At 54.8% G+C, this 27033-nt stretch overlaps 9 protein-coding genes across 9 annotated transcripts; 5 read left to right on the top strand and 4 right to left on the bottom strand.

The window, feature by feature from the left end:
* Nucleotides 1-2032: 2032 nt before the first annotated feature.
* On the top strand, nucleotides 2033-2884 carry MRS44_006390 (uncharacterized protein; the record flags this gene model as incomplete). Its single annotated transcript, XM_065621746.1, has 1 exon — nucleotides 2033-2884. The coding sequence occupies one exon, from the start codon at nucleotides 2033-2035 to the stop codon at nucleotides 2882-2884; it is 852 nt and encodes a 283-aa protein (XP_065477818.1).
* Nucleotides 2885-3435: 551 nt separating this feature from the next.
* Nucleotides 3436-3965, bottom strand: MRS44_006391 (uncharacterized protein; the record flags this gene model as incomplete). Its single annotated transcript, XM_046274618.2, has 2 exons — nucleotides 3436-3894; nucleotides 3963-3965. 2 exons carry the CDS (start codon nucleotides 3963-3965, stop codon nucleotides 3436-3438), a joined length of 462 nt encoding a protein of 153 aa, XP_046140015.1.
* A 399-nt stretch (nucleotides 3966-4364) lies between these two features.
* MRS44_006392 (uncharacterized protein) lies at nucleotides 4365-6296 on the top strand (the record flags this gene model as incomplete). The annotated part of the gene is made up of 1 exon (XM_046274617.2): nucleotides 4365-6296. One exon carries the CDS (start codon nucleotides 4365-4367, stop codon nucleotides 6294-6296), a length of 1932 nt encoding a protein of 643 aa, XP_046140014.1.
* A 535-nt stretch (nucleotides 6297-6831) lies between these two features.
* Nucleotides 6832-7608, top strand: MRS44_006393 (uncharacterized protein; the record flags this gene model as incomplete). Its single annotated transcript, XM_046274616.2, has 5 exons — nucleotides 6832-6938; nucleotides 6994-7094; nucleotides 7146-7325; nucleotides 7382-7443; nucleotides 7525-7608. 5 exons carry the CDS (start codon nucleotides 6832-6834, stop codon nucleotides 7606-7608), a joined length of 534 nt encoding a protein of 177 aa, XP_046140013.1.
* Nucleotides 7609-7752: 144 nt separating this feature from the next.
* MRS44_006394 (uncharacterized protein) lies at nucleotides 7753-10034 on the bottom strand (the record flags this gene model as incomplete). Its single annotated transcript, XM_046274615.2, has 5 exons — nucleotides 7753-8621; nucleotides 8669-9043; nucleotides 9094-9279; nucleotides 9339-9407; nucleotides 9461-10034. 5 exons carry the CDS (start codon nucleotides 10032-10034, stop codon nucleotides 7753-7755), a joined length of 2073 nt encoding a protein of 690 aa, XP_046140012.1.
* Nucleotides 10035-11062: 1028 nt separating this feature from the next.
* MRS44_006395 (uncharacterized protein) lies at nucleotides 11063-13076 on the top strand (the record flags this gene model as incomplete). Its single annotated transcript, XM_046274614.2, has 2 exons — nucleotides 11063-11455; nucleotides 11508-13076. The coding sequence occupies 2 exons, from the start codon at nucleotides 11063-11065 to the stop codon at nucleotides 13074-13076; spliced, it is 1962 nt and encodes a 653-aa protein (XP_046140011.1).
* A 268-nt stretch (nucleotides 13077-13344) lies between these two features.
* Nucleotides 13345-15679, bottom strand: MRS44_006396 (uncharacterized protein; the record flags this gene model as incomplete). The annotated part of the gene is made up of 3 exons (XM_065621747.1): nucleotides 13345-15249; nucleotides 15305-15484; nucleotides 15563-15679. The coding sequence occupies 3 exons, from the start codon at nucleotides 15677-15679 to the stop codon at nucleotides 13345-13347; spliced, it is 2202 nt and encodes a 733-aa protein (XP_065477819.1).
* Nucleotides 15680-18026: 2347 nt separating this feature from the next.
* Nucleotides 18027-18398, top strand: MRS44_006397 (uncharacterized protein; the record flags this gene model as incomplete). The annotated part of the gene is made up of 2 exons (XM_065621748.1): nucleotides 18027-18070; nucleotides 18161-18398. The coding sequence occupies 2 exons, from the start codon at nucleotides 18027-18029 to the stop codon at nucleotides 18396-18398; spliced, it is 282 nt and encodes a 93-aa protein (XP_065477820.1).
* Nucleotides 18399-20299: 1901 nt separating this feature from the next.
* On the bottom strand, nucleotides 20300-22561 carry MRS44_006398 (uncharacterized protein; the record flags this gene model as incomplete). The annotated part of the gene is made up of 6 exons (XM_065621749.1): nucleotides 20300-21278; nucleotides 21337-21411; nucleotides 21488-21554; nucleotides 21879-21886; nucleotides 21952-22244; nucleotides 22298-22561. 6 exons carry the CDS (start codon nucleotides 22559-22561, stop codon nucleotides 20300-20302), a joined length of 1686 nt encoding a protein of 561 aa, XP_065477821.1.
* Between the last annotated feature and the right edge of the window lie 4472 nt (nucleotides 22562-27033).

Raw genomic sequence — 27033 nt, forward strand, 5'->3', positions numbered from 1 at the left:
ATGTGCGTCGTCCGCAAACGACTGTGGCGGGAAAACGCTGGGTTATTCCCTCCATCTTGGGGGCGAGATACGGTTCAGGAACAAGCCGACTCAGGAGACGTATCCATGCAAGTCAGTGTGAGCTCAGGAGCAGATCCGAGTTGAACTGCCCTTTACTTCTCTTGATCAGCTTTTTGTTAGCAAACCATCACGGAATAGCAGCAATGGCCGTTCGGGCATCAATAGCTCATCTCCGGGGGCCATGAACCTGGCCTAGAATCTGGTGATGGACTGAGCAGTGACCAGTAGTGCGAGTAGAGCGGATCTTATCCGAGGAGCTGCTCCATTGTTTCTTCTCGAAAGTTCTGTTAGTATAAACAAACGGAAGAAAGATATCTCGTTGATCAAAAGTCATGTTAAATATCATAAAGGGCTATCATGGAAGAGAGGATGAACTCATGATGGATGGGGGCGAATAGGAGACCAACCGGATGGCGGTCCAGAAAGGGAAACACAATGGATCCAATGGCAGGCAGACTGTGCAACGTCCTGTTGGGCAGCAGCTCAGGCAGTCAGATCAGAGCCCATGGACTGCCAAAAGCTTCGTCTCCAGGGGCAGCAAATACAGTGCGTATTCCGACGCCGCCAAGGGTCGATGGCTTGCCGAGGCTGGGGCTAGTCGAGCGGCCCATCCGGCTTCCGTGGCCCGTCAACCACGGGCGGGCAACCACACGGGCAACGACTGGTGCCAGTGGTTCCTGCCGCAAGAACTGAACCTAGACTTGCTGAACGGGAAGTACCTGCCCGTGTGGGCAAGGTACCTCGATGCCCGCCAACCGAACCAGAAGGTACCTGACTGAGGTGTGCTTGGCTCCTTCTCGCTCCATCTCTTTGGGTCTGGGGAACTTTTTAGCCTCCCGTTCTATCCTCGCATCGGTCGGCTTCTTGTCCCTCTCCCCGTCAAATCTTGCTTTTGGTCCATCAAGAGACAGAGGCAAATTGGATCTCGTTGCTTCGTCGTTTCCGCGGCGGCTCAGAGCATTTTTAAGCACCATCAGAGGAGCGCCAAGCGTCCTTCCCCAGTCGTTTCAGCTACTATCATACTTCGGTGCGCTGCGCGTACCAAACCACCCGCCCAAGCTCCAGAGTACCTCCCTCAGCGGTGTCGTCACTTTTACTCCCCGTCTGTACTTACTTTATCTTGGCTCTCTGTCCGACATTTCTTGCATCCATTCAACGTCTCCTCCCCCGTGGGCGCCAACGGTTTCCCCTCGTATCTCATCCGCCGACATCGACACCTCCAAGCAGCATAGCCCCCCTTTGCTCCTGCACCTCGCAGCCTTCCCATCGTGGGTTGTTTCGCCCTGGTCTTGGCTCTCGTCTTCGCCCTCGTCATCGCTGGTCGTGCCTCTCTCGGCGACTCAAGAGCCATCCCCAAGCCAAGGCTCCCAAGGCCCCAGGCCCCCCCTCCCTAGCCGTTCCTTGTCGGGCAAAGCGTCCATCGAGCGACTCCACCAAGAAATCCACTGCGTCGCACCGTCCGCTCCACTTGGGTCTCCACGCTCCAGCCGCCTACCGCCCAGGGTTGCTTGCTCGACCTGCTGCTTCGCTCTGCTGTCGCCTGCCTCTTCCTCTGTTCTGCGTCCTCGTGCGTTGCGTTGCTCTACGCTGCGTTGCATCCATCCTGTCACAACTTGATCAAGCGTCTTGTCTGGCTGACAAGACTCCGGCCATTTCTGCCCCACCCCCGGTCTCCCGGCCCCCGGCCTGGTCGATCCATCCTCCCAAGGAACTTGACGTCTTTCACTTTTAATTCCGAGACCAGACCTACCTGGCCACGCTACGCTACCGAGACGCTTCCACTCTCATCCGCATCCTTGATCCGCCATCCCATCCATCCTCGAACTCTTGATCGCGAACCCACCTTTCCACCAGTGTCAACGCCCGCGAATGATCTGGTCGCGTTGGTCTCCCTCTCTATCACACGTTTTCCAGTCTCGCGTGGTGTGATCATAAGCCTTCGCCGCCCTGTCATATCCGCCCTTCTCCCAGAATGTCGGCTGCAGCGGAATCCACCATGAGCGGTGGTAAAGCCGTACCAGAAGAGACCTCACGACTCGAACAGCCTAATGACGCTGTCGCCCTTGACAACATAGACCAGCCATCTCAACAGGCGCCCCTCGATCCCGCACGCGACACCGATAAGGCGGGCGACAACGCTGCTTCAAACGAGCCATCGTCTTCGACAGCCGCACCAACAACATCCGAGAACCCCGAGCAGTCAAACACCGCAGCACCTCCCTCGCCAAAGGGCAAGGAAAAGGAGATGGCTCCTCCGCCACCTACAAAGCAGGACTCTAACTTGGGTATTGGACCTGCTGTCGACGACATCAAGGCTGTTGCCGGGGGCTCGTCTGATGGCCCTGTTTGCAACATTACTCTTCTCCTGACATCGGGAAGTCGACATCCTTACAAGATCGACGCCAAGTATTTGAACCGGAGGAATGTGGATATTCCAGACCAGACGGAGAGCGGGCAGCCGGATCCTTTCAGCATCAGCATCTACACCCTTAAGGAGCTGATACTTCGTGAATGGCGAAATGATTGGGAGGCTAAGCCCGCTAGTCCCAGCAGCATCAGACTTATCCATTTTGGAAAACTATTAGATGATAAGGAGCAGTTGAAGAGTAAGATTCACCGCTGGTCAGATCAATTCACCGAAGAAAGCTTTACTAACCGACTCGTAGAGTACCAGCTGAGCACGGAGAGCCCCAATGTGATACATATGAGCATTCGACCACAGGATCTTGATGAGGAAGAGCCCAAGGCTGGAAACAAGAATCTCTCGTCAGGGGGCGGCGATGGGCAGCGATCTCGAGGGTCAGGCTGCTGCGTGGTATTATAGGCGACATCTACGATGGGTTGAAGCGATTCCTGAGCAAAACAAACTCGGCCCCTGTATCCGTCAAGGGGCTCACTACGACATGGGCTAGAATCTATCGACAGCTGCGAGTTGAGCTGTCCGCAACAATCGACGAGCCCAGCCCCTGACTGTCCAAACAGTAGGGTGTCGCCCGTACATTCATTAGTGTTTTCTTGGTCTATTGTGTCTGGTAAGGAGAAGCGAATGATGGGCATGACGCGTGGAAGACGGGGGCATCGGAGTCTACATTGGCGTATCATTGTGTATATTCAATGTTTGCGTGTTTCTTTTTTTTTTTTTCATTTATTTTTCACCGGCGCTTCGCTGACAGGATTGTCAATGCCCAGCGCATATCTAGCAGGATAGATGGCACTCATATTGCTGAATTCATATTATTTCATCCCTGCACACCTCAGGCGAGCTGGCCTGTTTAGCTCTTTCGGGTCGACCGCCTTGGTCTTCTATAAAGCGTATTGAGCCTTGTTGTAGAATGTCATAACATGGTTGCTCGGCTGGTGAACTGCGGTGTATGTTTACTGAATCTTGAGCTTCTTCTCCATCTCATCGTGGAAACCAGCAACACCCCTCGTCTCATCGCCGGTAAAGATATCCTCCCAGGTAATCATGTCGTCGCGACCCTTGAGGATATCCTCGTGGACACTAGGCAGACCTCCACCGAGAGCCATGGGCCGCCACTCGCCGTTGCGGACAATCTTGAGCTCCATGCCGCGGCGGATGGGCTCGGCCATGCCAAAGGAGCGGCGGAGGGTCTCCATGCGCAGGGACTCCTGGGTGGCCTCCCAGTTCTTGAGGCGGGCCTCGAGGGGGTGCGCCGACACGGGGACCGACGACTTGGCGTCGTAGGGCGAGACGCCGACGCCGTGGCGGAGGGTGTCGTGGATGCCCGGGGCAGAAGGCGCCGACGAGGTGTGCGTCGTGTGGGTGAAGGTCTGGGGGTTGTTGTTTCCGGGGACGATGCGCATTGACTGAGACTGGAGGGGAGGGTTTGTTAGCTTGATGCTATCGCGGAGGATGGGTTACGGTGGTGTTTGATGCTTACCATCTTGGCGGTTTGTGACTGACGAGGCGAGAGAGAAGGGTGTTGCTGAGTGCGAGATGTGTGTCTTGCTTCGGTAGTTTCCTCGAAATGGGTGTTGTGAGGTTATTCGTGGGAGGAAATGCAGGCGACGTTGATGGGAGGTTTGGCTGGTTGTGTGTGGTTGATGATGAAAGCTCCAGCTGCCTTGAGCAGCCTTGCGCTGGCGTTGCCGCACCTAGAGGTACGTACCCACACCAGCACCTGGTAGAAGGTACGTACCGCCGAACCCCGGCTTTCCCATTCATGATGGAGACCCACGCAGGCATCGTCACTCACTTACCTAAGGTGAACAGTTCCGACTTCGCTGATTGACTTCAGTACAAGAATGGAACTTGTACTTCTTGGAGGAACTCAATTCACATCATGAGGCCTCTTCCGACACGTCCCCCCATTATAAGGATCGCCAATGGCACCTTTTACCGGCACCATCCCAACGCAGCATCCTCGCGCCCCAACCCGCCGCTCTTTAGCGACTTGAGCTTCGAGCTCGCTTCGGCGTCATCCACACCTCGCAACTGGTGCATCGTGGGACCTTCGTTGTCAGGAAAGACAACTTTCCTACAGGCGCTGAGGGGGAGGTTTCTCTGCGATCCCCCTGCTGCTCGGTCTTATCCCTACTTGTCTACAGACGCTGTGTCGAGCCGGTTGCGAACACCACAGAAGGCTATTCAGTATGTGGGCTTTGATGCTGAGCAGGGTGGAGGGAGCTTAGGCGGGAATGTTGCTACGAGTGCGTATCTATCGGCGAGATATGAGTCGAGACGTGAGATCACCGACTTTTCTCTCAGAGACTTTTTGTTGGGCAACACGGAGTTGAATCCCATGAAGGAAAACCTGGACGACGATGCCAGCATCTCACAGGATCTCCTTGCTAGAGTCGTCAAAGATCTCAAGCTTGATCATCTCCTTGACCTACCCGTGTCGTTCCTCAGCAACGGACAAGGTCGAAGGGCTCGTATCGCTCGTGCCCTCCTCACAAAGCCCGAGGTGCTACTCCTCGATGAGCCCTTCATGGGACTCGATCCGCCTACAGTCACCGGCCTGAGCCCATTGCTTCAATCGCTGGCTGAAAAGGCGAGCCCTCGACTGGTGCTCAGCGCGCGACCGCAGGATCCGGTGCCCGAATGGGTAACGGACCTGGTGTACCTAAGGACAGACTGCCAGGTGGGCTCGATGGGACCCAAGGAAGAGGTCCTGGACGGTCTGAAGAAGTACATTCAAGGGGTGCGAAAGGGTGGGCTCGCCGAGGACGAGAAGTTGCCACTCCACTCTCTCGTTGATATTGGACGTGTTCTCCCTTCAAGCGCATCCACTGAGGGATCGGGTCACCTGGAGCACGCATCTTACAAGGAACTTGAGCCTGTGAACCCCAATGCTGAGCCATTGGTGGAGATGGACGGGTGCAGAGTTCAATACCAAGGAAAGATTGCGCTGGGTAACTGGACTCAGCAGACTACTGGTGGCTCCAAGGATGGATTGATATGGACAGTTCGACGGGGTGAGCGCTGGGGGGTCTTTGGACCCAATGGATCAGGAAAGACGACTATTGTCTCCCTCCTCTGCTCAGACCATCCCCAGTCCTACTCCCTTCCCATCAAACTGTTTGGAGGATCTCGTCTTCCAGAACCGGGCTCTGGTAAACGGCCACTTACTTTTTGGGATATCCAGTCTCGGATCGGACACTCTAGCCCGGAAGTTCACCAGCACATGCCTCGTAACCTAACAGTTCGTCAGGTTATCGAGAACGCGTGGTCAGAGACCTTCCGCGCAAAGCCAAAGCTGGATGATGCAGCCCGGGAAAAGGTTGAGGCTGCCCTTGAATGGTTTGCGCCAGAGCTCAACCCAAGCTACTCATCACCTTCAGGTGAGAAGCTCGCATGGGCAGACGAGTACATGTTTGGCGGTCTCTCCTTCAGCGCGCAGCGTGTGGCCCTGTTTATCCGCTCCATGATCAAGGGTCCAGACGTGGTGGTTCTCGACGAGGCTTTCAGCGGCATGGACGATGCGGTACGGGACAAGTGCACGCTGTTCCTGGAAGAGGGCGAGGCCAAGGCATACCGAGGCGAGGAGGTTATTGAGAGCGATGCCTCCAAATCTGGCCAGGTCAAAATTCCGGGTCTTTCTGATAACCAGGCTCTCATTTGCATTGCTCACGTTAAGGAAGAGGTGCCCGACTGTGTGAGGGAGTGGCTATGTCTCCCAGAGGCCAACACAGGGCGAGCGGCGAGGTTTGGACGGCTGGACGGTCCGCTTAGGACTGACGAAGGGAGATGGCGTGAGGTTTGGGGATTCTGAAAGAGCTTTTGTTTGTGTAATCGATGCCATGGCAGAGATGTTGATGTAGAAGCCAGAGGCACATGAGCGCAAGTTAAGAGGTGAAGTGCAGGAAGGAGATACCAAGTGAAAATAAAAAATGCAGGTGCCCCATTGATGATGATGCCATCTCACAAACTGGTACAACACCCAGTTTCACCATCTTTTTTCTAAAAATCCATCTCATGATTCAACTCGCAGCCGTTAATTCTCATGAGCCGCGGCAGATGGTGTAGCTAACGTTAGCAAGCCACATTCTGCGGCAATCGGTGCTAAGCATGGCACCATCCGACCGACGGCGCCGACAGCCAGACTAGAAGGTCCCCGTCCCGTCCAGGTTGTCTCAGAAGCTGTCTACCAGTAGCCAACCAGATTGACATCACCACCACCACCCTCCTTCCCAATTCAACCTCACATGGTCATTCCATTCCTCTCTGCCTGGTCATTGTAGTCGCCGACTTCCTCTGAATTCATCCCTTCTTACTCCCTTCGACCTCAATTCTTTTCTTCACCCATAATGACCTCCCATCAGAACGACGGCATCGACGATGAGGACCTCACGGTTCACGCGTGCTGCGCGCCGCTTGAGAGCTTCACCCGACCCGTCAACGTTAGTGAAATAAGGTGCGGCTATCGGGAATCCTATCGCCAAGTGCAATTGATACTCATCCTTTCACAGCGAGGAGGAGCGGAGACCATTCTTCCACTGGCCGTACTTTGGGCCTCTGCTAGTTGAGAATGAGAGCAGTGATGCGAGGGATCACTGCGCAAACGAGAGAAGTGCGAATTTAGTTATTGCTCTTTTACGCGACCAGCGCTGACGCATCGCAGCTTTCCTCTCGTATCTACGCCTCTCAATCTACATGGCCATCGTCTCGGTTGCCATCACCCTCTCCTTCCACCTCAAGACCGAGGCGACGCCGCTGGAGCTGCGCATGGCCAAACCCCTCGGCACCATCTTCTGGGCCCTGTCCGTCATGACCCTGTTTGCCGGCATGGGCAACTACATCAGTGAGTGTGGCGACGATGCAAGAAGGATCCGCGGCCTGCTGACAGGTCACACGCAGCAACTGTCAACAAGTATAGCCGTAGAGCGGCAATCGTTCAGATTGGTTGGAAAACACATGCCGTGAGTTCCCCTCATCAGATCGCAGAAGCACAGACCGACAGCTGAGCCCTGGTTGATTTGTGTACTGACATCCCTGTCCAGATATTCAGCATCACAGCTGTAGCCATCATAGGAACTTGCCTCATCCTGCTTGTCATTGCCAAGATTCGCAACTCAAGTTCATGATGACATAAGATATCCAAACTTGAAATTCCATTGTATTCTAGCGCCAGAGTTCATCATGCAAAAGCCTTCCGTAGCTGATGGTGAAGAAGGAGAAAATGGGAAAATGTCCATCCATATCCATACCCTCCCAACCAGTAGATCCTATTACGCCTCATCCTTGACCAGCTTTTCCGCAGGCGCCGCGTCTGCTGGTGCCGCCGCTGCTGCTTTTGGCGCAGCCGACCCTGGCGCTGCCTCGCTAACTGATCCAGCCGTATTACAAAATAGATCACCTGCGTCCTTGTCACGCCGTGGCATTCCATAGTCATCCTCCTCATCTGACTCGCTCTCTGAGCATCCGCCGACTTCTTGGCGGAAAAGACGCGCGAGGTTCCTTGAGCTTGATTCCAGCTCGGCAAACGTCAAGGTGTTGCCGTCCCATGAAACGAGCGGCACGTCCTCCAACGCTGGTAGTTCTCCCTTGCCGGGCAGCGTGGCGAGCATGTCAATCTGAGATGTGGAATCAAAGGTGGAAGTGGCCTTGTCTGCTCTTCCCTTGTCCCCATCTCCCTCTCCATCGCCCAAGTACTCCTCTGGGACGTTACTCAAGTCGCTGTGGGCTCCGAGGATGATGCTGGCCGTCTCCGGGCTGGGGTAGAGTGTCAAGTAGCCTCGGAGGCGCGATAGCTGAAGTACATACTCCAGCCAGGCTGGGTGCTTCTTGGTGGCGTGCTTCTTGGCCAAAAAGGCTGGCGTGTCTTTCTTCGTTTGCTGCCTCTCCAGAATTCGCGACACATAACCATGGAGCTCAACCCACTTGTCTCCCATGATAAGGATGGCATCACTGGTTGGTGCTTGCCAGAAGAAAGGCTTGTCGTTACCTGACTCGTCGGTGGGTTTGGGGGCTGTTAAAGGGGTGGTGTCATCGAGAAGAGTGCTGCGAGACTGGAGACTAATGCCCATAATGTTATCAGTCCAGTCATGGAGAATAGAGGCGCGAGAGTAGAAGCTGTGCAGCATGGTGTACTTGACATCTGGTCGGCTTAGTATGATGTATAGGCGAATGCAAGGTTTCACTTACAGTGAAAGAATTGGGACGACACCTCAGTGTGAGGTGCCAGCACAAGTACATGGTTGTGTGAAGGCTTTCCTGGCCAGAATGATTCTAGGAATCTCACCGAGCTCTCCTCTTCATCGATCTGGTGAGAGGGGATTCGGTGGCGGAGTGAGATCATCTGCGACTGGGGCAGTTGACCCGATGATCTCAAGGGCCACTGGAAATCAGACAAGAACTTCTCAAGGGGCTGCTCAACGACCGAGGGCAGCTCAATGGTAAGGTGAGGAATAGATATGGGGCTCTTGTCCGCATTTCGAAGAGAAGTGAGGAGCCTTTGTAAGTTGGCCGTGCCAAGAGGGGGTGCTTGGATGATGATATCAAAATGCACCTTGTTCCATGCTGAGACAAGTTAGTGAATTGGCAACTCAACTACATGAGGCTCTGCTCACCAGACAGGGACGAAGCGTCAAGCTTTGAGATCCAAGAGAAGCGAGTCTCGGGCTTATCCGGGAGTTCTATGAGGGCCGACTTTGTGGCCATCACTTGATCCCGAATGGAGCGCAGGAAATAGTCATCTTCGAGGTGGGAACCATCAACGATGATGGCCTGAGGATGCATAAAGTTATTGATGTAAACTAGGGATCAGGCGAGTTAGACAAGATGAGGCTGAGAAGGGCAATGGGGCCGGTCTTACAAAACGAGCGGATAGTAGCGAGTTTCAACCTTGTCTCAGTAGACGCGGCAGCATGGTCGGTGCGGGCATCTACAGGCACGATTAGGAGGGTGAATTCGATAGTCTCCGGGGGTTATCCATACCGTGAAGAAAGAGCTTGCAGCTATCGTCGATGCCGTTGATCTGGAGCAGCTCCTTAAGCGGCACCTCACTCCTACCGGCGATAGCAAAGTGAACATGGTTCAGGTCTTGCGCCGACATCTGACAGGCCATGGGGAGTAATGTAGAGACGCTCTTGAGGTTAGAAGCAGCAAACAAGACATTCCTATTTTTCTCATAGCTGCCTCCGGTTCCTTGGATATTGCGCAATGTCTTGGCCAGCTCCGGAAACCTGAGGGGTCCATTGTAGGCCTTATCCTGACCTCCTCTGTTGGCGCCATGGCCCGGCGCCGCCTCGCGGTCTGTCGCAGACTGTCTGCGGTCCGTCACACTGTCGGATGGTAATAATATTAGGTTGTAAACGGCGTAGAAGATGAGCGAGGCGAAGACGACGTAGGCAAGAAGACGACCGAGGGCGCGACGACGGGGCGCACGAGTAGCTTGCCATTGAGGGAGTCTAGGGTTGTGTCCGTGGATATGATGATCGTCGTCCTTTTTGGCCATTTCCTCGTCGCCTACCCAAAAGCGCGCCTTTGTTCTGCCACGCGCAGGAGTCATGATGGTGGATTTCGTCGTCGGATCTGTCTGGGGGTGGTGTAGTTATTCAGACTGCGTCGATGGGTGCTGCTGATAGTGGAGGTGGGATCGAGCTCATGAGGAGAGCTTTCGGGCGAGGAACTAGGGAGGGATGTCGACGGGAGACATTTACGCGGCGGGTCTCTTCATGGGCGGCGGATGTTTGCGACGAGGGAGGGAGGGAGAGGGTAAAAAGGACAAAGTCGCCTTTAATGAATTAGGAGCAAAAGATTGAAGAAGGATGACGAAGCTGACCCTTGCTTAGAACCTAGCGGAGGTTAGCTGTTGGAGGTTGTACCGTACCGTATGTAACAGCGTGGCTCGTGCTTGGCATCCCGCAGTGTGGCTTGGTTTTAGCTTAGCTTTCAGTGGCTTTAGGCTTGGGGGCACCTGGAGATATGCTGTAAGATGGCAGTGTCTCAAGATGAACAGCAATAGAGCAGATGGCTGAGAGATATTTGTACATAATGGAGCCTTTTTTTTATCGTCAATAATAAATGATCATGTTCCATAGCTTGATACATGCACTGCTAAAACTGAGGCGAGCCGAAATCGTTGTCTAAAGCCATAATGTAACCTTGTAAATACACTCGACACGAGAGGTTAAAGGTCACTTGCCAAGGCAAGGGTGGTTCTGAGACCAGAGCAGGGAGAAGCAGATAAGGCAGGGTCAGACAATGGCATACCTGAACACGGATACGCGGCAATGGCACAAAGGATTGTTCAAGACGCCAATTCTTTCAAGAGGTTATTCCCAGCCAAAGTAAGTAATCTCACTGATAATTGAAAACTAGTTAGCAGTGGCAGCATGTACTCCGTCGTAGTGTTAGCAACGGCGAAACAAATATTTTGGTGGGGCACGAACCGCCGTCGCAAAACATCCTTGTAAATTTTCATCCACCATCAAATTATTCACGATTCAACAAGAAACAACAACTCCATCTTGTCCCCTTCCTTTGAAACAAACCCTCTCTCTTTCTCTCTAGCCTGAAAAAGATTACTCTTCTCCCATGGCAAAGTCCCGCAGAAATCGCGGCAACGCCGCCCGCAAAAACCCCATAGCAAAAACCATCAAGCCGCCCTCGGACCCAGAGCTCGCCGCTCTCAGAGAGTCCAAGATCCTTCCCGTCATCAACGACCTCAAGAGCTCCGACCCCAAGTCTCGCGCCGCCGCCGCGACCGCCGTCTCGAGCATCATCCAGGATGAGAGGTGTCGCAAGCTGCTCCTGCGCGAGCAGATCGTGAGGACCATTCTCGACCAGACCCTCACTGATGCTGCTCTCGAGAGTCGTGCTGCTGGGTGGGGCATCTTGCAGGTTCTTGCTCAGGAGGAGGAGCCTGATTTCTGTGTTCATCTTTACCGGGTTGATATTCTCACTGCCATTGAGTTTGCGGCCAAGTCGGTAAGTCAAATGCTTCAGACTGGCCAAGTACGCATCAACTCACATGAACCAGATTACCGAACTGCTACTGTCCAAGGAGTTGGAGTTCCAGAAACGTTCCAAGCCTGAGCAGACAGCCATTCTCAGCATTGCTTCGTCACTCATCTCACTTCTGACTGCTCTCGCTGAAGCTCAAGATGACATCCTAGAAGCCATCTCCCGCAACACCATCATCACTCGCCTCCTCTTCCTCCTCACATCTGATGAGCTCGCCAGCAACCCCGAGATCGTTTCACTAAGGAGCGATGCCCTGGCCTGTCTCATGATCCTCTGTGAGGACAACGAGCAGCTTTCCGACAAGGTTGTCGCTTCCAAGGAGCACCGCACATACGGCACCCTACTTTCGTTGAGAAAAAAGGCCAACAGTGACGGCATTCTTGCCTGTGGTGTCCTGCATAACCTCTTTGCCGCTCTCGAAGGCCAAGACCTGGCTCTTGGTGCCGACGATTCCCTTCTTATCCCCACTCTCTCACAGGCCATCAAGACCTACGAGCCAGGTCAGTCCTCAGACGCTCTCGGCTGGGCGAACCCCATCGAATGTCAACAGCTGGCCCTCGAGATTCTCGCCTCCATTGGAACAACTCTCAACACATCAGGGGATGTTGATGGACCCCCCAAGCCTGAAAAGACGGGAGCCAAGGACGACGAGGAGATGGGTGATGTCGATGGGGCCTCTGATGGAGAGGAAATGGCAGACGATGACGATGAGATGGACGAGGACGAACTAGAAGCCGACATGGAGATGGTAACAGGCGCCGACAGAGACGAGGAAGACGGCAACATCGACGATCTCCCTGTTCTCAAGACCCTCATCGATACAGCCCTCCCCGAGCTCATCCGCATAGCCTCCCTCTCCCCCTCGGATGACACAGCCCTCCGCCTCCAGTCCCACGCCCTCGCCGCCCTCAGCAACATCGCCTGGTCCGTCTCGCTCATCGATTTCTCGGACAAGCACAACGCTCCCATCCAGGCCGCCTGGGATCCTGCTGGCCGCGCCCTCTGGACTGGCGTCGTCGCCCCTATTCTGGCCACTGACACTGCCGACGTCGGTCTGGCGACACATGTCACCGGCCTCGCATGGGCAGTCGCCCGCTCTCTCCGCGGCCGGCCCTCGACCCCTTTTGCTGACGAGCACCGCCGCTTCATCGCCCTCTACCAGGCCACCAAGGGCTCCCCCGCCGCCCAGGACGCCGAGGATCCCTTCCAGGCCCTGAGCGTAAAGTGCATCGGCGTCCTCGGCCAGCTAGCCCTCGAGCCCGCGCCCCTAGGCCGTAACCGCGACGTCGGCACCTTTCTCATCACCCTCCTCGCCGGTCTGCCAGCCACGCCGCCCGCCGACGCCGTCGAGGCCCTCAACCAGGTCTTTGACGTCTACGCCGACGAGGGCTACTCGTACGACAAGGACGTCTTCTGGAAGGACAACTTTGTCAAGCATCTTGAAGAGGTGCTCCCCAAGGCGCGCGCCATGGTCAAGACCATTGACAAGCGCGCCCATGGCGAGCTGCGCCTACGTGCGGACGAGGCTGTGCTCAACTTGAATCGTTTCTTGGCGTACAAGCGGAAGAACAAGCCCGAGGCCTAGGTTTAAATAAAAGTTGTTGAGTTTTTAATCTGATGAGAATATGAATCTTGGTATATGCCGCAAGCAAAGCTCTTTAAACTCATCGTGTAACCCGAAGTGACCTAGGAGACGCCCATGTGCCCTTGCAGCTTACGCTTCCGTCTACTTGGTCCTCAAAGTTGATCCCAATAATCAGCACCTTGTCCCATATTCGACAGTTCCAACATATTGAACCTCTTAACCGCAGGTGGTAGGTTCGAAGTCCCGTCTCTAGATACTCCCATGACCCTCAGCACCGTTCAAACACCCGATATAAACCCTTCAAACTTGCAGCCTCCAGCACTCCATCTTGCATGAGTGATTTGGTCGCCACCAGTCTCGCCTTGAACGCCGGAAAGAAAACGTGTTGTACGGCGTGCCTCACATGCTGCCGTCGAGCACGCAAATCCTCGTCAATTTCCTCCTCGCGAAGGCTTTCTGGATCGCCCGGCAGTGCTGGCAACGATTCCGGGACGTAGAAAGTGGCCAACTCACGCAGAAAAGTTTCAAAACACGCCTTCTCCTCGGTCCAATCGACAGCAGGGCCAAGACGGAGGAGGAAGCGAGGGAGTTTGACCAGGGGTGGAGTATATCCCTTAATGAGAAGTGGCAGCGAGACAAGTTCGCCAGCGGGGGAAATCTCAAGAGAAAAGTACTCGAGCAGCATTTCGCGACGCTCAATGAGCTGATCTGCCACTCGGTTGACCAAGGTTTCAACGTCAAAGTCCTCATCAGGCGAGGCAATGGCGTTCTTCTCCGTCTGAGCTGCCATTCGAAGCAGCTCACGGAGATCCAGTGCAGGGCCGAATCTGATGGTGCCAAAGTTGCCAAAGTCTGTCAAGCCAAGTTGATAAAAGTATTCGAAACATGTCCGGCCGTAGTCGATCAGATATAACTTGACGTCTCCTTGGATCGCCGCGAGCCGACGTTGGTCGTCAACGATACCAACAAAGGTATGAGAGGAGAAAATCTCTGTCAACTCATTATGCATGTCTTCTCTGACATCGTGCCTCAACTGCTTTATACTGTTGAGTCGGCATTGGACCGTCTCTCGATCCACCATCTCATATTCCAGAGCTTCGGGTGCCGCAGATGCATCTCTTGCACGATCGTCCGACGCCGTGGACTCGCTCGGGCCAGCCCTAGCAAACATGGATGTAATTTTCCGTTCGGCAGTATCGGTTCTAACCAGGTCATTCGAGTTTCTTCTAGCTCTTTTCGTTGCCGGCGTTCTTCGGCTCGGAGTCCCGTCGGATTCAGTCTGTGGTGTTGATTCAACAGGCTTTGCCCCGGGCAGAAGAGTCTGCGTCATAAAGGTTCGGCTAGTATCAACAGCAGCCAACTTCGACTCGATATGCTCGCAGATGGCCTGGATAATCTCATCCTCGTTGAGGAAGTGGACTTCCTTCTTGGTGGGATGGACATTGACGTCAACCCGAGCCGGGTCGATCTCGAGGCTCAAGTAGATGAACGGGTGGCCATTCTTGGGCAAGAAATTGCTATACGTCTGCTCCACCGCCTTCTTGATATGTGTTGACTCGACACATCGATGATTGATAAAGAGGAGCAGCGTTGACTTCTTGACCGAATAGTTTGCATTGGTCGCGTAGCCCTCGGCCTTGAAACCCCAGCGGTCTTCTGAAGTCGCAAACTCCAGGAGCTCATTCGCCACACTGCTGCCGTGAATCTGGCGAATGCGGTCAATGACGGTGGCGTGGGCCTGTACTGACAAACTGGTCGATGCCTCGCCTGCCTTCTTGCAGGTGAAGCCAACGCCCTTGCAGTGGACGGCGTATCGGCCAACCATGTCAATAATCTTGTTAAACTCGTCAGCAGTAGAGCGGAAGGCCCTTCTGCGGGTGGGCACATTGTAAAACAGGTCTTCAACTGTGATTTGAGTGCCCGGACGACCCGCCACACCTCTTGGCTCGGCTGACTGACCAGGTTTTGGGGCAGTCAGTCTACCGTCGAGGTAGTGAGCCCGCCAGGCGAGGTCGGAGTCCTTAGTCTTAGTGGTGACAGACAGGTGGGCAATGTGGCTGATGCTGGCCAAAGCCTCGCCTCTGAATCCATAGGTTTCAATCGAGGACAAGTCCTCAAAAGTGCTGATCTTTGAGGTGGTGTGGCGCTCGCAGAGAATTGCCAAATCATCTTTCTGCCCCGGGAATCAGCCTTGTGAGTCATATGGGTGTGGTGGCCGAGTCATTCACCTGGATTCCGCAGCCATTGTCGGTGATCTGGAGGAGCTTCAGGCCTCCATCCTTGGCCATCACGTCCAAGGAGGTAGCGCCCGCATCGACGGCGTTCTCAATGAGCTCCTTTAGAGCATGGACAGGAGCCACAATGATCTCGCCGGCGGCGATCTTGTTGACGACATTGGGGTCAAGTGCCTGGGCTTCATGTCAGCATGGGAGGTAAGCTACATCTGTGATCAAGGTGGCAAAGGCAGCCGCAGATAGTTCGCTTACCTTTATTCTTCGGGGGGCACTGCTTTCGTCGGGGTCGCTCTCGGCTTTCCTTTTTGTGCCGGCGTGGGAAATGCCGTTGTCGATTGTTGGGACACCTCCCATGTCAACATCAGCCATGATGTGTGTGAGTCGGGCAAGCAAGGCTGGGTACGCACTCGCCCGGGGCTGTGTTGTCTCGACGCACTGGCCCAGCAAAATGATGCGGGTTCAGGGAGGTAGATGCGCGCGAAGATGAAAGTGGAAATAGTACTCGTAACGCAAGAAGCACGGTCATGTGCGGGTTTGGTTGATGTCTCTTATCCCATGTCCGTTTCCTCGTTGGTTGTTATCTCATCTCTCGTTTCCCCTGGGGGCCCGGGTTGTTCGGCCGTGGTGGCCTGACCTGGTTGACGTTGTCCAGAAGAAGGGAAGCGAAAAAAACAAATAGGCGCGTTCATGCAGGAGAGGACGAACTGCGCGTAACCCAGGCCAAGCAATCCGTGAGGTAACAAGGACCTGGTGATCGGATGAAATGCCGGTGGCCTCAGTGGAAGAACAGGCAGCTGGGCATGTGTGGCACGTGATACGGCGCTTTGCATGCTGGTCCCTGCCTTCTGTAGTAATACCGAATCACGATTGCAGGTATGTACAGCAGCAAACCAAACACCGTCAAAGAAGAATTCCCCTGAATTGCCCTGGATGCGTCAGCTTATGCCTGAACTCTATTTCCTATGGTCCAATATCATGACTTTTTTTTTCTTTTTCCACATTGAACAACTCATCACCCTGCAAGGCAGCTTCGCCCTGAAGAACCCTGGTCCCAACGAAAGATCTCAGTACAGATTAGCTCAAGAAGGCCCGTGTGAATCAGCCCTCCAGGGCTGTGAGTACGAGGATCGCGCGGGGATGGGATGGCGCAACCAAACCATGGCCCGACCTCAACCTCAATCTCCATCCCCCGCGCCGCGGTCTTGCTCCATAGGTAGTTGGCCAGGCACAGGTTGATGTGGTCCAATGCAAGCTAAGGTAGGTACTGCTGGGCCAGAAGCAGGTGCCTGCCTCTGTGAGCCAGTGACATAGCGTAGTGCAATTCACCCATTCACAATGTCTCAAAGGGCAGCGGGATGTTTCTTGCACATTTCACTAAATGTGCATGTGAAATTTTGCACCTCAAAAAAGGGACACAATTAACAAAAATCTCTTTCATGAAGATGCCTTGTTAGTCTTTTTCTCTTGGGCGATTCAATGTCCAAGTTAGCCTGAAGCGAGGCGCTCAGCACAGCCTCTGAAGTTGAGCCGAGCATTCTGCCCAGCGTCGAATATGACAGTTCAACTCTGTATATTGGTATATTGAGTCATTGTCCTTTTCACTGCGCCCTTTCACAGCCTCTATCCTTTGTCCTTTTCAACTCATATTGAGCCCCGCAGTCCCACGTTGCCTTGTTTTCCTTTCTCTGCAATTTCCATTTCATACTCTTCCTGGGCGCCTAGTCCGTGGCGCATGTGCGCGTGCCTCTGCTAATCCACTTCACTCTTTTCACGGTACGCCAAACGTTGAGACAACATGCGCCTCCTCTCCTTTCGTACATCGCCCACTGACGATGGGAAAAGTCTGCAAATCTTTTCTCATTTCAGATTTTTACTCTCTTCACCGCTGTGCTGGGTGGCAAAAAGGTCAGTTGTTGCCTGGATGACTGGTAAGGTCATCCAAGTATCACCACAAGTGTGAGACACAGGAAAACTTTCCGGGGCGTGACAGTTGGGGCAGCTGGGCGCTTACCGTGCTTCTCTCTTCCCTCACCTGAATTCCCAATGCAAGTCTGTAGCTGCTTGTTAACCATGTTGCAACATTGTCTCGCGCGGTACCGGGAAGTTGGGTTGCATGCGTCTGTCAGACTTTGTCATTGACACAAAATGCAAGTTTATCACGGAGAGTCTGTCATGTGTTCAGGGATCCCAATTCAGGTACGCCAGTCAGGAACATGAGGCTTCTAAGAGGTCCACCAGAGATGGATCAACATGAATAAGATGCTAACAGGCATCTTTGAAGTCTATACCTACGTAGTAAACACAGCTGTGGGCGGAATTGACGTACCGTGTACTCCAAGGTGCCCATGGCAGCCTAGAGTAGGTAGTCACGGCTGTGAGGCGCAAACCTCCAGCTCCACCACCCTCCTTGTCGTCATCCATGGCTATGAATTTTTCCACTTCAACCGTGGTACGCACACACTTGAGAAAGGACCACGGCTTGAAAACAATCGTCCAAAACACACTTGTATTTTAGATCCATTGCTGACCATCTGCCTCGTGGTTCGCAAAAACTGTAGCTCTTATTTAAAGTTCTGCTTCTGCTGCACCCCTTCTGAATCAAGCCCCTCCGTCTTTCGACAAACCATTAATACCCAGCTACGGCCCTCCTGGGAAGCATCCATCACCAAACAATATCCCACTCTAGCACGACCACCCTCTCAGAAACATCTTAAAGATGGCTCCTTCCACAACCAATCCGTCTACTAAGGTTCACCCTCCGTACGTTTCTTCCCCGTGTCTCCCAACTCTCTCCCGAGCGAGAGTGACGCTTCCAGTAGACGCTCCTTGCTGACATGAACCACTTATCAGATCTATTTCCTCCAACACGCGCTCAGTGTCGCCTGCTGCCCCGACCAACGCCAGCCAGCCTCCAGCTACCCCCGACGACACCTTCCGTTACATGCAGCCCGGCCCCACCCCGGTCGCTGGCGGCGACCCTGGCGCCGATTTCGACCGCCTTTCCAACAACAGGAATCTCACTCCCATCAGGCCCAGAGTCACGCTGCCAGATATTAGTGCGCTAGGGCCGACGCCCAAGAAGTCCTAGGCAGTAGAGGAAGCACATTCTTCAGTCGACCCGACTCGGCAAGGTCAAATAGGCTGCATGAGGCCAGTGGGGGGCTTCAGAGCAACTCAACACAGCCGGAACACAGCTGAAGCTTCCATGCACCGAAGCTTCAATGACACGATAACAACAACAAGTTTTCCTGACCTTTCGGCGCCAGAGACGGTCCCCCAACGAGCCCTTGTAATCTACCACCACGAATATTTCCGGGTCACCTTTCCCCGTCTTCAGATTGTTATCACCCTCGGCATTATGTTTTTCTGGATTGTCTGTTATTGTTTAGAAGGGGAGGGTGGTCAGATTGTAGAATTCCCATTGCCCCCAGGTTGATGGGTCATATCGGCCAATTCGCATTGGCTAACAGGCGTTATGGATAGAATGGATGTTTGGAGATATAGGTGCCTGGTTCAATATTAAAACTGCTTCTTTATACCCCCAAAACTTGCCCCTTCAGGCCCTTACCCACAGCCCGTGATGTCCTCCACCAGCCTCCGCCGCCCCATCCAGCCAGCACCTGGGCCACAACGTCGGGGCGCCGGACCTCGACTCCGATATTCGCGTCTCCGGCACCCGGGTCCCTCTTGTCTCCCCCATCCCCATCCCCGACACACGGCGGCCACCACGCAAGCCCAGATCCCGGGAGTGGAGGGAGCGGGCCGTTCTGTAGGGCTCTCGGAGAATTAAAAAATAAAAATAAAGGAGCGACCATCGATCGAGACACAGACGCGCGCATCCCTCCCTCCGTCCATACATCACACGCCCCCTCTCAAGGAACCCTTGTTCACCTGCTGACTGACTCCATGATAAATTCGGGTGCTGGCCGCATTGGCCACGGGTTTGGTATCACAAACCACACACGCACAACGTTTCTGCATCCATCCATTCACTACCTGCTCTTCCCGCCTTCCTTTGCCGTGTCTTTCCCGCCGCCTCATTGGTGGCTTCGGCTCTAATCCCCTGGCTGCCTCATCTCTGCGCCAATCTCTCGCTCTCCCCCTCCCCCCTCTCGTTCCCTTCCAACTGCTTTGCAGTGAGATCAGATCCTTCGCCAGGGATCAATGCTTGTTGCGTTGTGTAACCAGCACCAAACACGTGGGACGTCGCATGGATTGCTTTCAACATCGTCCTTGAGTATTCACAACGAGATCCTCTACCTCCCACTCTCCGTCTCTCCGTGCCTGCATCGTCCCCCTCATCATAGACCCCAATGTGTCCTTGACGCATAAACAAACATGCTGCCCAACCCTCATCTGCAGGTCTGCCTTGATACCGGCCAGCCAGCATCGTCCTTCTTCTTGGCTCGAGTTCTTCCTCTTGGCCCGCCCACTCTCTGTTTTCCTTGCGACCGAGTCTCCCTCCTGGGTATACTTGAAAACGCCTTCAAAATGCAACAACTTCCAGCAGACTTCACCAACCCTTGGAACCAATCACGCTGCTCATCTAGAGCTTCTCTTTCACCATCAAGGAACACAACCTCATACAGAGCTGCCCAACACAGAGGGGTCAGCTAAAATCAAATTCAACCAGTCATTTGGCCGCTTGTTCAGCCCTGCAAGCCTGTGGCCATTTCAACGTCCTCAACACAACCCAACGCCGCCGGCTGGAAATGCCCGAAACAGCCTCCTTAACAGGATCCCATCCATACCCTGCTGGCTTCCTCGCTCCTGCAACAAAACAAAAACGGTATATGTGGTGTATCACACCGATAGGACTATTGTACATGCTGTGGTGTCCTTATAGACACGAAATCCCATCACACCCAAAATCAAAAAATCAAACAACCCATCCGGGCTCCCCCTTCATCATGTAAAAATGTTTAGTTTCCCTTCATTATCAGTATGGCGCTGTCCCCTTGCGCCTCGTCACTGGAACTTTTCGCGGTACTACCGCGGCCGTCCTGGAGCATCGGGCTTATCGATCAGGCCTCCAATATCAACTCGACTTGGCCGCTCCCCCCGAGGCCATGATTGCTCCCCCGATGGGCGTACCCCAGGCTGGTCTGGCTGGGCTCGGATCGGCGGAAGCTGAAACGACGCTTGAGGCCGTGGTCCGCTCGGAGGAGGTAGTTCGCTTCGGGGAACATGATATGACGGCGGGCCTGCATATTCGGTACGGCTAGGTGATGCCGCATATGACGTCGCCCCAGCACCGACAGCAATACGAGGAGACAGATTTGCCGGCAGCTGCGTTGAGGGCCCAGGAGCCGGTCGAGATACCAAGGGCATGTCGTTGAATCGGCTTCGTGTCGGATCAAAGGGTGGCGGCACTGGCACTGACGCTGGCGGCGGTATTCGCTGACTATAGGCAGCCTGAGGAGTCGGCGGTTGAGAACCATAGCCATGCGCCACCTCTCGAGAGACAGGTGAAGGCGGCAAGGGATATCTCAAGCCGAGCATCATGACCACGAAATAGATGGATCCCTCTTTCGCGAGGCCGAGACGGATAGGGAATTGCCTCGGTTGGCCATCAACACCTCTGAATACCAGGTATTCTTGGCGGTCAAGCTGGAACCGCCCGATTTCCTCCGCCCCAAATCCAAGTCCCTGGATGATGTGGTCGAGCCGAGCGAGTATGGGAGGGAGGTAATTCGGTTCCTTTCTCGTCTGCTCTTCGATGAGTTGGCTTCGAATCGACAATACCTTATCCCTGTCTGATGAAGCAACAACATCACTCAAGTTCTGTCCGTGAAGAACAGGGTGTCCCACAGCCTCAGCAAAAGCCGGCGATGTCTTCGCAAAGTCCATCTTCATGTTTAGGAAAGCCACGGGCTCTCCACCTCTGGTGGCAGTCGGCAAAGGGGCTGGGTAATGAGTAGGGTCGGTGTTCGGTGTTCGTTCGAGGTACCTGGGAGCCATGTGTTCTCTGATTCAAGTGGTTAGCGAAATGGCAGAACCAGTCCGTAAAAAGGGGACCAGCATACCCAGGGCCTACTGGCACACCCGAAGGGTATATGCTAAGCGGTCGCCTTGCTGCAGCATCCTGAGGGTGCGGAAACCTGGACGGGTCATAACGCGTATCTCGATCGTCCCTTAACCGTGGTCGACCCCTTTTCTTATGTTGAACATCCACACAAGACTCTTCCTTTCCGTTCGTCACGCATCTCGAGCATGGCCGTTGCGCTATCCTCGATATTAGCCCCTGAATCGACATCTTGCATCGTTTGAAGCTCCAAGTGGTCCTCTAAGAACGAGTGCCAGGCCTCCCATCTTTGAACCCCAGCCCCTTCTTCACCAACACAGAGACGGCTTCTCTTATTGGGGGGTTATCTATCGGAAGCTGCCATGCCAATCTGACTAGTCCACTAGGACATAGTACAATTGTGTGTCCATGTTATCCAAAAGCATGGTAGGCGCATTCGACATCGACAAACTCCGGGAAAACTTCAGCACACAACAGGAAGTGGATACCACATCGCGCAAGTGCTCTCAGGGCCTGGCAAGAAGGAAGGATACGGATACATACCATCGCAACTATCTGCAAGTCAGCATGTGAGGCTCAGGGGTAAGGGATTATCTTCGCACGAGTTGCCACTTACCGAAGATGGGCTCGTTTGCAAGGAACACACGCAGAAGCCACATGGCCTTTGGTTTTCCTCTGCGATTTGGGCGAAGTCATTGCCTGATTCTCGGCGCCCGTTGGCCGGGCAGATGGAGGATAGGGCGCAGGCGCTCCAAGCCCACCAGGGGGGATGTAGCTTGGCGGTTGAGACATGGACGGAGCGCCTGGTTGAGCATAGGATACAGGTCGTGGTGCCGTTTCCTCCGGCCTGCGATATGAGTATGCGGAAGCGTCGGGAACTTCTTGCTGGAACAACCTTGGAAGCGTGGGCTGCATATTGATTGGTCCTGGGCGATCAATTGGAGGTTGTTGAGGCAGGTTACCTCGATAGGCATCCTGACGATTGGGATTTGAATAGCCAACAGGTACTTGGCCACGATCACCAGCTTCTTGGGGCGGCTTCGGGGGAGGGGCGGAGATCCTGACATGGGCGGAGAGGGATATGCCCGAGACCGAGCAATGGCGTCCTGATCTGCTCTCTCGGGTGCCCAGGTCAGATCCAAAGCTATTTGCGCCAGATCTGTGATGCCTCGGCGTTGGCCGAGAGGAATAGAAGTTGTATCGAAGAGGGGGCTACTGGTGACCATGAGGGGAGAGGTGCTGCAGGATGATCAGTCGGCTGGACAGAAAGGTCCCAATCCAAATCAACAACAACAGACAGGGCCTTTGGTCAAGGCTGGCCTTCCTTTCAGGCTGTGGACTCCAGATGTATGGTAGAGGTTGGTATCCAGCTGCTGACATGCGCCCGTCAAGCGCCCGCGGCAGCCCTGGGTCCGCAGGCTTCCCCGGCGATGGGCTCGTCTGTCGAAAGAACGAGGGTTTGAAATAACAGGCAGCTCTAGCCAGTCGGAAGAGCTAATCAGGCCGTCGAGTCCACGGCTGCAAGGTTGTCGAGACTGATGAGGAAAGAAGGCTGCCCCGCTTCGAGGATCTGCAGAGCTGAGGTGGCAGGAAAGAAGGACAAGTCCAGGAGAGGCAGAGTATTAAGCTGATGTTGGGGGTGTTTCGCTGCGGCAGCGAGGCAAAAGGCCAAGGGTCAGAGGAGGCGACAAGCGAGGGTGAGGACGAGGAGCCGTGAGACGAGATGCTGCACCCGTGATACTAACAAGATGGATCTTGGGGAGGGTTGGTGATACGACATGAGGCCGTGCAGTTGGATGTCGAGACGGAGTCGGGCAGCTGCAGATGTTCCCAGGACCGGAACCTGAGAGGCGGAACCGGACGAAGGAGGACGGGGAGAGTTAAGTCTTTCGGGCCCTTCCTGGCCGGCAGGCCGTGAGCACAACAAGTCGGACTGCGGACGGAGGCTGGACGGTGGCCCGCAGTCGGTTTTTGTGTGACTGCTGGGGCTGCCGGGGGTGGGCGGCGCGATTGAGATGCAGCTGGGATGGGTTCAGGGTTGATGACAAGGCCTCGGAGAGGACCCTGGCTCTGATTTTAGAGTGGCTGCTAGTCAAGGGTTCCGGTAGAGGTCCATGACGAGAATTCTCCGCCTGTCTTGGGCCCCAGAGATGCGTCAGAGGTTTGCTCGCCTGTGTTGTGCTGTGTTGTGTTGGGCTGGCCTTTTTTTTCTGTCTGGGCGCGCAAGGAGCAATAAGACACGATACGCGGTTGTGATTGGGGCGTGCCTGAAGGCGAAGGAGTGTCACCAGAGGATGAGGGCGATGATGAGAAGGGAGTCTTCAGCCTTTCTCGTCCGTTGCCTGTCTGAGCTTGACCAGAACGGACCTGTCTTATCGGCCGAGGGTGTATGCTCCTCGAGTCTACCTTCCTTGCCTGCCTTCCTACCTGCCTACTAACCAGCAGCTGTAGGGGGGGCGTGAGAGCTAACAAAGGAAGACGAACAAGGGCTGTCAAGCTGGAGAGCTGTATGGAGTGATGGGAGCCGTCGACAGAGACGGGCGAGCGCCGACTGGCTGGGTAGAAATCGGCAGGCCCGAATGGATGGGATTGACAGAAAACGATGAGGAGAAGAACAACCCAACGGCTGGGAATTCGAGCAGCAAAATGGAGAAGCCGCCAACCAGCGGTTTTAACTAGGCCAAGGCGAGAAAGAGTCAAGGGAAAAGATGTGGACGAGGATGCAGATGCAAGCGCGGACGCAGATGCAGCCAGATGCAGCACAGCAAGACGCAGCTCGAGTCCGACCGGTAGGTAAGGTATCCGTAGTCTCGTCTTGTAAGTAGCAACTAACTTGACGGACCAAGGTGAGCTAAGCCTAGGTACCAGGGCGGTATGGCGGTGCCTGTGGAGATGGTTGATGTGGAGGTTGTCCACGGGCTCTCTGCCCGGCCGAGGGAAGAAGGGGGGGTGGAGGGGTGAAGCCAGAAATGGGCGAGGGGCCCAGCAAACCCAAGAACGCAGCTAGTGTCAAATTGCTCGGTAACCCTGCAGAATCGCAGAATAGCAGGCCGATGAAGGGCACATGATGTATGTTCATGGGTAGGGATTAGGGCAGTGAAGGAGGAGCCGAGAGGCATGAAGCGGGGGATCAATGTTGGTTATCAGAGGCGCGGCGGGGGTCAACAGCAAGACGGGACGACGACGACGGCATTGGCATTGGCATTGGCATTGGCAGGGACGAAGCCATCAGTATCAGTCAGAATTCATCAAGCTCGGCTAGGTACCAAGAAGCGAGGGCGGGACTGGAGCCTCATATCAAGACAGAAGCAACAACGCCTAGCTAAAAGCCATGGCACAGCTCTATGAGACCACTTGTGGATGCGGCAGAGACAACAGGATAAATAAGAGGGTGAGAGCCCAGATAAAGTCGAGCAGAGAGAAGCATTGGCCAATTGCTGAGCCTAGGTGAAGCGAAAGTGGGCTGAGTTGCAGTTGCAATTCATCAAGACCAGCGCGGCGCGTGGTGGCATGGAGCTTTGGGCCCCAGGAGAATCAAAGCGTCAGCGGAACGTTAGTGCTTCTCTGTTCCAGATCTGAGGAGCCCGTGAGTGCCAATCCGAAGCTGATGCTGCACATCATGTATCTAGCGGCGCAGATACAGTGTTAGTTGTCGAGTAACAGCACCACTGGGGAGCCATCTCGTCTGTCGGTTCAATGGCACGCGAACAAGGACCACGAAATCAAGGTTGGACATGACGCTGGTCTTCCTTGCCCATCTAGTCCAGTCCGTCCAGTGCTTCGTGGCTAATTGCGGAACCAGGTACCGAAGGCCTGTAAAGCTTGAGCTTCGCAAGTTGGCAGGAAGGGTGTGCGGGTTGCGTCTCCTTCGGGCGTGGGTGTTGAGGTTGGCGTTGGCCACAGCGTTGGTGCTGGTGTTGGTCCTTGGCTGGCGTTGGCGTCAGTGAGCGGGCTCTCGGGGTCAGGGTGGAGCCTGGGTCCCCAGCTACCTGCCTGAGCTGAGGAAAGCCAATGGGTATGGGTAGGTAGGTAGACATATTCATCGTTCGGCCGCCGCTCCGACTCAACCAAGTCCCTCTTGATGCCTTGGCAGGAAGGGGTCCAGTCACCATATGAGACCGCGATGCTGCGTACGCCGTGAACCTGTCGGTACGAAGGGGGCCAGGAAGGATGCCCTGATGGCCGGAAGCCCGGGGTATGAAAGACAGGGGCCGGGGCTAAGACCTGGGAATGGGACTGGGACTGGGGTTGTTTTGGAAATGGGGGGGCGGATGATGCAAGAGATGATGTTGGAGAATGATGGGATGAAAAGAAGAAAAAAGCTGGGGGTCGCCTTTCCCTGGGCTCTCTTGCCTTGCTCTCTCTCACCCTGCCCTTGTCTGCCATCCACAGCCAATAGCCGGTAACCCAAGCTCTGGTTAGGCTCGTTGTGGGCATGTGTAGACGCTTTAGTGCAGGCGGTTGCGCCGCAATTGGAGGGCTCTTGTGCTCGTTGCGGGTTGGGATGGTTGGTGATCCTAGTGGTGGTCTGCTGCTCCGGCCGGCAACATCCAACGTCGCCCGCGCTTCTCAACTACAGCACGCGCTTCCTGCTTTAAGCCCCGGGAGCCTGGGATGACACGGCCAGCCTTGGTTGGGTGTGGTAAATTTAGCCAGAGGTTACCAGCGGCGGCGGCGAAGCGCAGTAGGGTTGAAGGTAGCCCTCGACATCCATGGGATTGGGACTCGAGGAGATGGGAAAGTGCGAATAGTAGCTTGGATTCATGGTTGTCTTGGGTGGTGGTGTTGGTGGGGATGAGGGATGCCGGCGCATGCCTCTGCCTGAGTTAAACGGACGCCTGGTCGAGGTCGTGTCGTGTAGGTTGTTGCGATGACATTTGATTAATCCATGGATGTTGCTCCAGGCCAGGTCGGTCCCTACACAGATAGGCTCGAGGGGCGGCCTCTTCATCTCCATCGATAGCTGCTTCCCGTCCGCAGTTCCATATTTAGATAGAAGGTAGCAGGGAAGTAGTTGTCCATAGCACCTGCCTCCACTTCCAATCCCACTGCCAGCTGCCATGGTAAGGTCCAGGAAGGTTCCTCTAACGAGAGCAGAGGTTGGGGTTATTAGTCACCTGCCAATAGCCGCTCTTTGTTCAGTGCACGGTTCCGCAAATCCATTCACTCACAAGCGGAAGCTCACTCTTTCACTTTCTCTCTTCCACTCTCCAACCTCAATCGCTGAGAACCAACCTACCTCAATGCAGAGGTGGTAGCACGCTCAGGAAGCTAAATGTGCGATGCCGCAAGATCTGGTGCCAGGGTGCAAGGTTCAGCCCCAGCACCAGTCAGTCCCTCGGCTGCACCACATGCTGCTCTCATCCCCTCGTCCATTGATGATACTCGGTCCTCGATCAGATGCTCCCTCCCGTCCTGCTCTTGAGTCACAACGACGACACAACCACGGCATGTTGAGCAACACAAGACACCGCATCAGCTCCCGCCTTGAGGGAGCACCTTTCCCTTGCAGACTGGGAGGCTGCTTCAAGAGCACAGCCTAACCAACCCCGGAGGTGCTTGGCTGACACTGCACCAGCGCCTAGCAAGTCCCAGGACCCAGGAAATCCACCTCGATCAACGGCCATCCCAAGTTAGCGAGTTAGCAAGTCGTCATCTCTGCCGGCCCGGCGCGCATCGGCAGCCTTGGTATCTGGGG

This window comes from Fusarium solani (genome assembly GCF_023522795.1).
Source record: "Fusarium solani strain SB1 chromosome Unknown bctg00000003_1, whole genome shotgun sequence".
NCBI lineage: Eukaryota > Fungi > Ascomycota > Sordariomycetes > Hypocreales > Nectriaceae > Fusarium > Fusarium solani.